Source organism: Ricinus communis, chromosome 8, assembly GCF_019578655.1.
Source record: "Ricinus communis isolate WT05 ecotype wild-type chromosome 8, ASM1957865v1, whole genome shotgun sequence".
NCBI lineage: Eukaryota > Viridiplantae > Streptophyta > Magnoliopsida > Malpighiales > Euphorbiaceae > Ricinus > Ricinus communis.
Window position 1 is genome coordinate 5,238,897 of NC_063263.1, and position 14,876 is coordinate 5,253,772.

The window sequence follows — 14,876 nt, forward strand, 5'->3', positions numbered from 1 at the left end:
TATTTTAATTTGTATTATTGTGAATTTTTATTTTAGATCTTTTTATTTTTTTCAGAATCTCATTAGAAAAAAATACTAAGAAGTATACCAAAAAGATATTGAAAGTTTATTTACTTTAACTTGTATTATTATGAATTTACCTTTTACAATTTTATCCGAAAAAAGAGACAAAAAATATACCTATAAGGAGTGTCCATCAGTCGGTTTGAAAACCGAACCAAAAAAAGAAATCCAACCAAATTTAGAAGAAAAATGCAAACCAAAACTGAATTGAGATCTATATAAAATCGAATTAAACCAAACTAAAATATCTCTACTCGTTTCGTTAATCGGTTTATCTATTACTTTTAGCGATTCACCTGGGTTCAATACCCACTATTATATATTTGGATTAAATGCAATTTAAGTCACGACCTTTTCCGTTTTTTATAATTTTAACTAAACTTTTCAATTTTGGCAATTAGAGGCATTACATTAAAAAAATTTGTAATTCAAATCAACCTGGTAAATTCTGTTTGGAACTGTTTAACATGGTTAATAGTGGTCTAACTCATCTAAATAATCTTAACACGTCAATAACACTTGGAAAACTCTCAAAATGCACAATTTCTACTTATAAAGCCCTGAAATTCTAATTCCTAATTCAGATTTCTAAATCCCTAATTCCCATTTCTCAAAAGATCAAAAATCCCTAATCCCTCTTTGTCAACTAATTGACTATCTCTCATGCATTAATCTACTTTCCTCGAAAGTGTTAATTGCTAATTTGTCCAAGACAATTGATTCTCTCTTCTTCCAAAACAACGAAAGTGTTTATCATTATTGGAGCATTGAGCTATCGACATTGCTCTGGTCTATGAAACTGGTGTTTGTTGTGTAACTGGCGAACAAATAAACTTTCTTTATTATTTTTCTTTGTCTTTAACTTTAGTTTTACCAAAGCCATGAATGTATACCTCTTTTATTTATTTTTGAAACTTTTAATGATGAGAACATTGGTAAAATATTTGCTTTGTGCTCCCTCTATTTAGGGTTTTTGAGGCCAACTTGTAATTTTTTTATGCTATTTGTGCATTATTCTTGAAGGATTAGGCCTTTTAGCATGGTTTTCATTTTTTCTGTTTACTTTTTGCTACAGTGATACATTCTCTTTGTATTTTCATATTGGTGGGAGACTTTATGAGTTTGGTGGTGACACTGTATATATAGGGGGAGCAATCAAGGCTAAGCATGAGTATGATCCATATAGGTTTGGTTATTTTGATCTTTGTGATGAAGTTAAAATTGTTGGTTTTCTTACCTATGGAAAGTTGGCTTATAGAATAACTGGTATGCAAACTTTATGTGAGTATAAGGAATTAAAAGATGATGCTAGTGTAATAGAAAAGATGGAGCAATCTGCCAAAGGGTCTAAAATGATTAATATTTATGTTGATAAGGCTGAAGGTCAAGAAGGTAGAGTTGAAGGTGATCAAAATGTAACAATTGAGGGAGGTAAGGTGCAAGAAGTGTTGGATGCTACTGATGGATCTGAAGAGGCTGAAGAACAAGAAGAGTTTGATGGGGTTGATGTAGATATTATTATAGATAATGAGGGTGTAAGAATAAAAATTCCAGATGAGAATGACCATGATCTAGAATACTTTCTTATTAATGAAAGTGATATTGATGATGGATTATCTGACCATGAACTTGCTTCAAATGATGAAGAGTATATAAAGGCTAGACAAAATAAGGCAAATAAAAAGGCTCTACTGGTAAAGTTGATGATATTATGCATAAGTTGAACATGACCAACAACTATTAGAATTTCAAACCTAGTGCACCTAAAGAGGCAGAGAATATTAATGAAAGTAGATTTGTTTCTGAATATGAAGATTCAGATGGTGATGTGAATTCACTTTGTACGAATAAAGAAGAAGCTAATGATGATGAGTGTATTAGCAGAAAGATAAGGAAGAGAGTTAGCTATAACCCTAAATATGAACATAAGGATTTTGACTTCATACTTAGAATGAGGTTTAAAAGTTTAGCACAATGTAAGGCAGTTGTGACAAGTTATGCAATATGCAATGGGTATAATGTACAGATTACTAGGTCCAATTTGAACCAGTTAGAAGTTAAGTGTGAGACTAGCCGTCAATGGAGGTTGTATGGCAGCATGATCCCAAAAGAGCAGACTTTTGCTATCAAGTTCTATTATAGGGAACATAATTATCATAGAGAAATTAAAAATAGGCAAGCTACAGTAACATGGGTAGCAAAGGAGTACCTTCATAGGTTTAGGATGAACCCTAATTGGTCTATTAAAGACTTAGAGCATGACTTGTTGGATAAATTTGCTGTAAGCATGAGCAATTGGAAGTTGTACAGGGCCAAGCAAAAGGCCCTTGAAATGTTGAGAGGGTTTATTTTTTTATCATTATACTATATTGAGGGCTTATAAGGCAGAGTTGATGAGGGTTAATAAAGAAGGCAGGTTTGACTTTTTGTTGGATGATGGAGCAGTTTTCAAAAGTTTCTTTATAGGATTTAGCTCACTGAGAAAAGGATACCTCAAATGATGTAGACCCATCTTAGGTTTTGATGGATGATTTTTAAAGACCTTTTTAGGAGGAGCATTACTTGTAGTAGTGGCAAAGGACGGTAATAACCAGATGTTTCCTGTATTCTGGGCAGTAATGGGGGCAGAAAATGAATATTTCTCAAATTGATTCTTAGAAATAGTATTCTAGGAGTTACAAGTTGGTGATGGTCTTGGTTGGACTATTGTTTCTTACTAACAAAAGGTATAATAAGTAGAACTTTATTTGTTGTCTATTAATGGTATAGTATGAACTTTATTGTTTCTAAATAACTAATACTGTGTTTACTTTACTGATTTAGGGAGTTATCAATACCATTAGTAAGCTAACACTATTTGTAGAGCATCGCAACTGTGCAAGGCACATTTATTGCAAATGGAAAAAAAAAAGTATAAAGGGTAGACATTGAAGAATATATTTTGGAAGGCAGTAAGAAGCACGTACAAAGTAGCATTCAATGAGACATTGGACGAGATGAAAGCAGAAAATGAAGCTGCTTATGTCAAATTTCTAGAAAGAGATTCCAAAAAGTTCTTTAAGTCATATTGTAGTGTTATCCCTAAGTCAGACATGGTAGACATTAATATGTGCAAAACCTTTAATAGTTACATTATGAAAGCTAGGTCTAAACACATTATTGATATGATATAGGACATAAGATATGTTTTGATGGAGAGACAGCATAAAAAAAACTAATGGATATGAGTGGCTGCCAAGATAGTATCCGTCCTAGGGTTAGGGTGAAGCTTGAGCAGTATAGGTACAATAGTAGATTATACATAACCAAACCAGCTGCGGAAATAAATTTCAAGTGGCAATAGGGGATGATCAATTTTTTATGTATTTAATTCATAAGTCATGTACTTATAGGGCTTGAGATTTATCAAGGATACCTTGTATGCATGCCTGCAGCTGCATACATTTCATGAAATAGGATTGTGCATCGTATGTTGACTCTTATTATAGTGTAAGTAATTACATGCAGACATACCAGTTTGCCTTAGAGCTTATAAATGGTACAAAAATGTGGCCAAAAATTGAAGGAGCTGCCATTAAACTACCTCCTTCTCGAAAGATACCAGGTAGGCCCAAAAAGCTAGAAAGACCTTATAAGCTGATTAGGTCTGGTATTCAGATGACATGCAGAAAGTGTGGCATTGTTATCCATAACAAGAGCTCGTATAAGGCAAATATGGAAGCTGCCCAAAGACCACCTAAACTCCCAGTAAGTAAATTCTAAAATTTTATATTTATTATTCATGATTAATGTTGTTGAGCATGAATTAACCTAACTCTGGCTGAGCTATTTTAAGGTCAACAGAGGCAGACTAAGAAAAACACCTCTACTTAATAAGAGGACTTCACAACATACATCTGCTCCTAAGTCAACTCAAATAACATAGAATGAGACAAGCAATACAAGTGCAAATGAGTTCAGACAGATTAGACAAGGATATGGTGAGAATATTTGAAGAAATTGGAAATATATACATGAGGGTATATATATATTTTACTTTTCAATTACTTATAATGTGTATGTATTACTGGCTGCTAATTTATTTCTTTCTTTTATTCTTTTGATAGATGTTCGAGAATAAATAGGTGAGATATATATCTGGGACAAAAGCTACAGCAAAAGCAGCCATGACCAGAAATTCAAACAAGTAACTGATAGTGCACCAAATGCTGCACTCGCTACTAGTGCAACAACTAGTATAACATCAACTTTCTATGCAAGGTCTATAGTTTCTTCAAAGGCTGCCAGTGCATTTATATCAGCTGGAAGAGGTGCGAAAGGGGGTAGAACACCAACTAGAGAAAGAAGCTTTGGTGGTAAAACTATTAGAGGCATAGGCATACATAGAGGGAGGCATTATATAGAGGCACTACTACATCATAATTTCTAGGCACTCAAGAAAGTAGAAATATTTTATCAATTTCTAAGCTTATATTATTATTAACACTTTATGTTGTTATTTTAGTGGCTTATGGTACTCGCTTCATAAAGCAATGTTGTTAACCACTTATTATAGCTGAACATTTTAGTTATGAATCGAATGTAATCTAGTTTATTTCAATAACATTTCTGTTTGTTGGACTTAAATTACTTCTTATTAAATAGGTTGTATATTAGTTTGGTTACTAATAATAAATTCAAAATAAACTCAAAATTGAGCTTAAGCAATGCAATCTATTTTCATTCATAATCAAAGTAATACATAATTTGTCTTTCATTAGTTATTGCCTAAGCCCCACCCAACATTTATTATTCAGATTAAAATACAGATATCATCAAACAAATCATAAGCAATACCAATATCCTTAAAACAATTTTCCCCTACTCAGCTTTGCTTTAACATTTTTCAACTCTTGAAGCAGTTGAGTCTTCTAGCACTCAGCTTCTTCAAACTTCTTTCCAAACGTACATTACTTAACATTAGCTCTTCATTCTTGCTTAGGATGGATTCAATCTTCTTGTTCAATATTTTTTCTTCTTTAACTTTACATATCACTTGCTCCTGCAAGCTATCCTTTTGACCCTTCAACCTTAGCATTAATCCTCTTTGGAAGCATGGAAATTCTCAATCAAATCATTCAAAGAATTAGCAATCGTCATGCTTTAAAAATTGTTTTGTAAATTAAATGAGAAAGCAATTTCTACAAACCTTAGAAAGAAAGCAACATCATATTGCAAGAATAGCCACTTACCATTCTCACTGGACATGATAGAATCTTCTCCTTGGATTCTCATCAGTGCATGAGGTTAGAAAGTCAGCTACCATATCATGGCCACAATACTTAGTAGGAATGACACTTGAAACCGATGCTCGTGAGGTACTTGAATTGTGAGAGCTTTGCGCCATTTCTAAGTATTGCTTATGCTAGGGTTTCAATCCTTATTAATGCCCTATTTTGATTATTAATATTTGTATATAAGGGACCTTAGGGTTTAGATTCATAGGCTAAAATGCTATGTTTTGGAAATAACCAAGGTTTCAATGATGTATTAAAGTGCTATGATGAGTTGGACAAGTTGATTGAACCACTGATACCCACATCAGACAATTCCGAATGGAGTCTACCAAGTCGATTCGAATTATAAATTTTTTTAACGTTATGCCTCTAATTGCCAAAATTGAAAAGTTTGGTTAAAATTGTAAAAAAACGAAAAAGATCGTGATTTAAATTGCATTTAACACTGTAAAATTAGCCAAATGAGATAGATTTATTATTTTTATTTTATATCTTTAGATTTAATATTTATGAATTGAATAATATTATATATTTTTCTAGAAACTAGTATATTTTAACGATATAAAAATATTTATTTAAAAAAATATACCATAATATATAAAAAAATATATCAAATACAGTTTAAAACATATAAAAATATAATTAAAATAAAATTAAAAATATATTTAATATAATAAAAATATTATTAAAAATACTAATAAAATATAAAAAATATTGTAATACAGTTAAAAGAAACTGTATAAATAAATTTTCATACGCGCTTTCCGATAAGAAATCCTATTTTTTATCCAATGCCTCAATCAATTTGAAGATGTATAATTTTGTTCTCTCTCTCTCTCTCTCTCTCTCTCTCTCTCTCTCTAAACTACTCTTGAATAGATTATTTTTCCAAATTTTGTTTATACCAGAGTAAACTATATTAAATTTCTTTTTCAGATATAACATTTATTTCTTAACAAAAAAAAAATCAACATCGATAATATGTATTCTCCAACATATTGTTTGGAATATTTTCTCCTATAAAAATGAATAATTTTTTATATATTTTTTACTTATTATATTTTCAACTTAATTTTTCTATAAATTTTTTGTATTTTGATGAATTTAGTCTATTACTATAAATATTTAAATAAATAAATTAGATAATTTAGTCTATAACTATTATTTTCAGATCTATTTAAATTTATTTTATTACTACATACTCTAATAATAATAAAAAAATTACTTCCATTGTTAAGTATATATAACTTCTTATTTGAAACTTTTTCTCTTCCAGACAATATGAATGAATTTATTTTATATTCTTCTCAATATTTATAAAAATTATATATATATATAAATATATATATATATACACTCAAATTTATTCTATACTTTTATTTTTATTCAAATTGAGATCATATGTTTATTGTATTTTTTTATCAAGTCAAATCAAATATTGTAATCATTATTATTATTATTATTATTATTATTATTATTATTGAATTAAATTACTTTACATATGATTATTTATGCTTACTTACTAGATATGTATATGAATTTTAAACTACTTATTGTTTGAAGTATTCAAATAATATTTAACTAATTAAAATTATTTTAGTCAATAGATATTTATTAATTATATTAAAATTAATAAAACTAATAATTAGTAAAAAGAATTTAAATCTCTCTATATGTAATATATTATTTTCAGTTGATGTCTTAAAATTATATTATATATTTTATCATTGAACATAGAAAGTCATTTTATATTATCAAGTCACTTACAATATACATAAACTAAATTTCACAAATCATATAAAATAGATATACAAACAGACACATACAAAGACTCATTATAAATTATTTATTGTTATTTTAAAATTTAAAATTTTACTATAAAATTATTTTATATATTTTTTGATATTTTACTAAATTTTTATAACATAAAATTATTTAATTTATAATTTATAATTTTTATTTTATTAAAGTGAGCCTCTCAAAGAGCCGGCATTCATCTAGTTAACACAAGTAATATACATTAAAAAAATAAAATAATAAATAAATAAATAGCTAAAAAATATTTAAAAAGGGATGCCTGTATTGCCATTAACATTACCCACAGTTGATCAGCCATGCATTTTGGTCAATAAAAATAGAAGTCTTGTAGAGTTGAGTAGAATTGAATTGAAAATATCAACCTTCTTCTCATCCACTTCTACGTTACATCTGAGGATTGCCAACTGCAGGTAGTTAACAGTAACTATTTTTCTTTCTAATCTTTTATACTAATTATAAATCTATATCTATATTATTAATTTTTGAAATTTAAATTTATTTAATATATGTGTTTAATTTTTATGTTGACATATAGACTTATTTTTTACATGCAATTAAATTCAAATTTATATGTAATTTTATTTCTATTAATTTTTTATTAATAAATTACATTTCTAATTAAATACTGGCTCTAATCTTAAGAAATAATAATTATATTTTAATATCATATTAATTAATAGATAATTTTTTAATCAGATAATAATACTAATTCTATCTTAAGAAATAACATATAAATTATATTTTAATATTTTATTAACTAATAGATTAGTTTTCTGATTAGATAATGATTTCTATTTTAGAAAATAATATCTTAAATTATAATTTTAATGTTATGTTTAATATTAAATTAATTTTTAATTATATAATAAAATTTTGATTCTAAAAAAGTAATATCAATTATATTACTAATATTAATTTATATAATACTTAAATTAATTAATAAATATCTTTAAAATAATTTTTATATTATTAACTAATAATGTGTCTAATTTAATACTCACAAGTGCACAAACCATTCCTATAGTAAAGGCAAGTTTATCATGAGGTCGATCTCTCAAGAAATTATGAGGCCACTTATTATAAAGACTAATTATCAACACAAAATAATAAAAGTAAATCTAAACACTCTAAATCAGTATTTTGAGATAATGATATTCATAAAGTGAAGTAACTAAACAATAAATGAATATGTAATGCAAATGCAAATGTTTATGATTTAAAACTATATGCTAAAGATAGTATTTAGTCTAGCCATTTACTTAGTAATCTCTTTGTTTTACTTTAAGCCTAGATCTAATGAATGAGATGATGATTTGCTTTTTCTCTAAATCACTCAAGCTAATGATGCAACCTAGGTTTCTTATGCCAACATAGATTAAAGTAAAGATGATGTTTCTAATACTTTTAACCTAAAAATTTTCATAACAAATATTATTACTAAATTGATATGATGGTCAACCAATAATAATAGATGAAACTAATACATATATGAAGATAAAGAAATCATTTATTAATAAATAAATAACAAAGTTCATACATAAGTAAAAAAGCTAAACTAAACACTTATGAAAACTAGGCTAACATATTTAACCTAATGATCATGATATTAAATAGAAAGACATAAAACAATAAAGTAAAAACTCCCTCTAGATTAAGAATTTCTTCAAGTAGGAAAATGATTAGACCTCACTCTCCACTTCTTCAAAAGTTTCTTAAATCTTGAAAAGAGTAATAAAAACTAAACTAAAGTGTTTATGAAAGAACTGTAGAGAATTATGGAGAAAATAATAGTGGCAGGTGTAGAGAGTAGATAGGAGAAAACTCTCTTCCCACTTTAGAATTAGGATTGCAGAGATACATATAGAGAAGAGTCCTCCTCTAAATAAGTCTCCCTAGAGACGTCTACCTAGTATAAGTCTATCTAATATATAAGACTTTAAGTATCCCATAAATAACTCTTAACATAAATCCTAATAATTGTACAAAATGATTAAAATGTCCTTTGAGCCTTATAATTAGCAGTTTATGCGTCTTATACTTGGGTCTTGACACGAACATATCCAATCAAACTTCTTTTTTAGTATTTAGGTTTGTATTTTCCTCTTTTGGTAAATATTACATGAAAGTAGATAATTGAGCTTAAGTGAGGTAAAAATACATATTTTCACCATATTATATATAGAAATATATCATTAAAGCTCTACAATATCTTTAAATATCTATATATAATTTGGACATATCAACTAATAAAATTTAATATTTTTAAAAATTAAAAAGGACATTTAAAGATAGTCAATTTTATAAATTAATACTAAATATTAAAAATTTTATTAATTATATTTGTCAACTCAATTTTATAATCAAAATAATAATAACGATTATGCAACGCACATATAAACAACTAGTATAAATATAAATAGATATCGATTTATTTATCATAAGTGACTCAACCCAAATTTTAACAAGACCAAATTTAAGTGATTCAAAAGATAAAATCGTTTACTTTTTAGCGATAATAATTTTAGATTTAAGTTATAATCTCGTGAATTATCATTTTCATAATGAATATACTTCCATTCTATAATCCAGAAAAGAATTGGAGCTTTCATTAGTAAAAAACAATAATAATAGCAAATCATAACCTCGAATCTTATTTATATAATTTAGAAAAACTTTATTCTTTCGTCTTGTATTTGATTTGCACACTAATTTAAACAAACATAAAAAGAAATTCCCTTTTGTTTTAGACTTCTTGTTTTTTCATAATTCTTAATTTCCCATATCTTGCATGTATAGATTCACTCTATTTTTTCATATATAAAAAAAAGAAAAATAATTAACATTTGATGACATCATTTTATTTTAAAAATAGAGCAAGATGGCGATGGCCAACAATTTTTATTTATTTTCTTTGATGTTTTCTACCTTTTAATTTCCTACAATTGGGCGACAGTTCAACCGTATGCGCGAACGTGATGTTTCATTGCGAAAGCCACGTTTACCTATTTCTCTTGTTTTCTTTTATTTCAAACATATGTCACATTCTTGTCACTAACATTATATAATGTCAAAAGTTTTTTAAATATTTAAAATATATTTATAAAAATATTTTCAGATTTTTAATTATATTTCTCAATGTGTAAATAAAAAATTTAAAATATTATTTGCTTTAAAAAATTTAATCATTATATTTTTATTTATAATTTCAAATTCACAGGTCAACTGCATAAAAAGATATATAATAACATCATGTCAGCTATATCCATATAGTACATGTACTTTAAAAAATTAAAGGTGTCTAATTAGTTTATATTTAGAAATAAAAGAAAATCATTTTCAACTCAAAAATGAATGGTAATGGCAGTTGGACAACATATTCAAGTGTGTATAACAATATGTGACAAAGCAATCCAAAATTATTGAGGAGAAGTCATGCATGCCTTGCCAACCTATACTTTAAATATATGACAAGGGTTAGTAATACATCATTATTACGAAGAATTAATGCACCCATGCCACCCTCACAATGTACTTATTCTTTCCTTTTTTTCTCTTAAAATATCTAATTTTTTTATTTATTTAATTTTGTTCCATTGTGATAGACTTCTTTAAATATGAAGGGTTTTTCTTGCCTCCTTTCTCATGCACTAGTCACTAGAGTTTAGGCCATGGAGTTGGGAGAATCCTCAATTTCTTGCGAGGCATCAAATGTTAAGGGCAAGCAATCTCCAAACCCATCATTTCTCACTCGGCTAGGGATCAATGAAATCTACACATTAGAGGTAACTAAGCCTTTTTTGTTGATTTTTCTAGTTATGCCGTTCATCTACTGACTTGACTTTATAAATTGAGGGGTTATTTAACATATTTATATTCCTAAAGTTTGACAAGAATAATTATTAGGAGGTTCTTGTGGTTTTAATGTCAATTATATTGTTCCTGTAATTTGACTCCATTTACTCTTCCTTAAGTATTTTATGTAGACATGAAATGGCTTCTTACTTCATACCACTTGGGATGTATATGATTGTAATTTTATGACTTTAATTCAAATTTTTCTTAATTTATATTAATTCAGTATTTTAAAATGTTTAAACTGCCCTTTCTAAAAGAAGTAATAATATCATAACCAAGTTCCAATTAATTACAAGTTTTGATAACTTATAAATAATAGCAAAATTAGTTCAAATTAATTAAACAACAAGTAATTTCAATGATTGATAGTTTTTTTTTTTAAATCGAGTGTTTTACACTTTTCTTATTTTGAAAAATAAGTATTTTACATTTTGATATTAAATGAATAACATATATTTTATCATTTAAAATTAATGAATATATGTCAATCATCTGCCACTTTAGTATATAGATGGGGCATACATCAAGCCTAAGTAAAACTTTTCCAATAATTAATTAGTTTTAAGAGATTTTAATGTTTGAAAATGAGAGAAATCAATTCTAACAATACTTTATATATACCTCGCTATTAAATTATAAATAATTATCTCTTTATTTTAGCTTGTTTTAAAATATATTTTTATTCTAACAATACTTTCTATTTTATTCTCTACCTAACTTTTTATTAATAAAATAAATAAATAAATAAAGAGAGAGATGTGATTCCTTAAAAAAAGTTATAAAAAGAAAGAGAAATGATATAATATATTTAAAAGTCAAATATCTTTTAAAATTTAAGGAGAGAGATAATGTGAGTCTTAAATTATTTTAGAAAATAATGATAGATTAAGGCGTCCCTTAAAAAGCTTAACTTTTACATATGTTTTCTATAATAAAAAAAGAAACATAAATTAAAAGCTTGTTGGAGATTCCTCTTAGTCTCACTTTTCCTTGTTCTTCTTTTCTTTTCTTTTTTCTTTTTTTGAAAAAATAAATGGTGGCATATAATAATAGGTACTTTTAGGAATTTCTTTTAGTTTAAGCCACATTAACTGCGCTTCTAAGGTTGACTAACAGAAATCTCAAGACAAATTATATTACAACAACTAATTCTAGGCTATTTCTAACATATTAAAGTTAAACATAAGACATATTTTGAATATATTATATTTAGATAATAAAAATAATAAATATTTTATGATTTTATTATAATTATTTTATATACATAACTTATCTAATAGAATACATAATCTAAAACAGCCAAGGAATTAAAATTCAATTGGAATTAGATTTGAAAAAGAAAAATTATAGCAAAATCTTAAAAGGAGTTTAAAAAATTATAGTAAAATCTTAAAATGAGTTTAAAATAATTATTTTTAATATTATTTATATGAGTTAGGTGTATTTTAGGGTTATTTAATTTTTTTTTAAATGCTAAACATCCTATTATTTTTTATTAAAGTCTTGTCTAACTGATATGGTATATAATGTTTGTAATAAATTATTCACTAACCTCAAAAAATTAAGGTAAAGTTTATTGAAAACTACATAGCACGTTGGGTGGGTAAAAATTGAGATAAATTACTATTCTTAATTATTTTTTTATTATCTTATTTTCACTTTATCCAGGCTTGGTATATACATTATAATTAATAGGAGAGCAACACGTATATACAATATTTTATATTTTGATATTAGATGATTCATACATATTTTATCATTTAAAATTAATAAATATATATCAATTATCTATTAGTTTGGTATATAGGTAGAGATATACTGAAAGTCGATATTGGCAAAATATAATCCATTAGATAAATGTTTGGAATTCAAATTTTCATTATGTTTTTCTGAAATTTATTTGGCCTTTTACTTGAGCTTTTAAGTTCAGCAGTTCGAGTTGCTCATATCACCAACGGGCCTGAATAAAGATCTAGTTTTTCTCGAGTGGTTAATCAATTCTGCTGCAGCCATTTGACAGACCAGAGTATAAATCATTTTACCAACCTCAAGCAAATTGCTTGATATTGATGAGTTCTTGTTTAGTGTGTCTTCCATACATGATTATTTCTTGTCTTTCTAGATGTGGAGGGCAGCAGTTACTGAGCTGGTAGCAACTGGTACCTTTCTATTTACACTCTCAACAACAATCATCGCATGCCTGGAATCGCACGAGTCTGACCCTAAACTTCTAATTCCGATTGCTGTCTTCTTCATTGCTTTCCTTTGGCTTATGGTGACAGTTCCGTTATCTGGTGGCCTTTTTAGCCCAGCTTTCTCGTTCATTGCAGCCCTAAGAGGTGTTATAACTTTTGTTCGTGCTCTGTTCTATTCTTTGGGACAACTTTTGGGTGCACTGATAGCTTATCTTATACTGAAGGGTGTAATGGACCCCAATATGGCACATAAGTATGCCTTAGCTGGCTGCATGGTTAATGGAAATGGAGCAGGAGTAAGCGTTGGGACAGCACTAATAATTGAGATTTTATGCACTTTTATGGTGCTATATGTTGCTATGACCATAATTTTGGACAAGCAAAAGTGCATGGATTTAGGCCTGACTACGGTATGCGTGATAATATCAGGAATCTATGCGGCATCTGTTTTTGTTTCGATAACAGTAACTGGGCGGCCTGGCTATGGTGGTGTGGGGCTGAACCCTGCAAGGTGCTTAGGTCCAGTGCTGTTGATGGGTGGGGCGTTATGGGAAGGGCATTGGGTCTTTTGGGTAGGGCCGTTTTGTGCTTGCATGATTTATTATGCTTATAGTCTGATGTTACCAAAGCGAGGATTTGTGAGAGCAGATATAGAGGAAGACATTATTAAGCTAGTTAGGGCTTCTTGTTCAGGATCTGATTGTCCCTCTTGTGTTGAGAAGAAAGTGACTTCTCTGTACGAAAAGATTTTGTATAAACTTTCTTTTGGTTTCATCTGTGATTAGCTGCCTGGTAGAAGGTAGCTTTTTGTTTGGGGGGAGTGCTTAGAAAATGGAAAATCTAAGCCTAGTTGAGAAATTTTTATTTTGTGAGGAGCTCAAAAGTCAATATAATTTGATGAAAGAATTAAAATATTCAGTCTTTATTTTAAAATTATAATTAATATCATAAGTACAGCTTGCTTAGTATTGCCTTGCTCTTATCTATACTATGGTAGGAGTTAAATCGCTTTACAACAAAGGACACTTGCTCAATATAGTACTTTGCATTTCAATTATTTCAAACCACTTTTTAATAACATTTCTTTGTACTCTACTGCAATTTTCTTTGTATGACATATGTACCGTTGGACGATCTGGCAAATGATTGGTAGAAACAGAATATCTACAAAAATTCAATTATTTAAATTTAATTTCCAACTTTGTTTTACTTATCTTTCGGTGACAAAAAGTTTGAGGTGGACATTGGCATCAATATTCAAGAACGTCCTTCTTCAGGTATACAGACACTCGTCCCATTCAATGTCGTTTTCTTCATCGCGAAGCTCCTTTTTTGGTTAAATTCTTCGTCAATAATATTCTTAAATGAATTTAATGCAATTTGTTTTGTTTCTGTTTTGAGTTTGCATTTTTTCCTTTTTTCAAAAAAATAATTTATTATTGAACTTGCCTTTTTAATCACTTTCTAATACTACGTTTTTATAATTTTACCCTCTAAATTAAAGATCATTTTAGTTATAATTTTACCCTCCAAAAATATAAATTACAGTTTTAATTTTTTCAAATATGGAACTCGAACTCCCTTTTATGACATCACAAATTTTAAGATAATTTCAGTTTCAATTATGAATAACACAATAATTAACATTTTGAAGTTAAATAAATACTAA

At 27.7% G+C, this 14,876-nt stretch overlaps 1 protein-coding gene across 2 annotated transcripts; it reads left to right on the forward strand.

The window, feature by feature from the left end:
• Positions 1–10,599: 10,599 nt before the first annotated feature.
• Positions 10,600–14,125, forward strand: LOC8278125 (probable aquaporin PIP2-6). Of its 2 annotated transcripts, XM_048377603.1 has the most exons (3): positions 10,809–10,939; positions 12,938–13,038; positions 13,135–14,125. In XM_048377603.1, the coding sequence occupies exon 3, from the start codon at positions 13,135–13,137 to the stop codon at positions 13,990–13,992; it is 858 nt and encodes a 285-aa protein (XP_048233560.1). In that variant the 5' UTR covers positions 10,809–10,939; positions 12,938–13,038; the 3' UTR covers positions 13,993–14,125. The 2 variants fall into 2 exon arrangements, with proteins under 2 accessions (XP_048233559.1, XP_048233560.1); XM_048377602.1 differs by lacking the exon at positions 12,938–13,038 and having other exon boundaries at positions 10,600–10,939.
• The last annotated feature ends 751 nt before the right edge of the window (positions 14,126–14,876 follow it).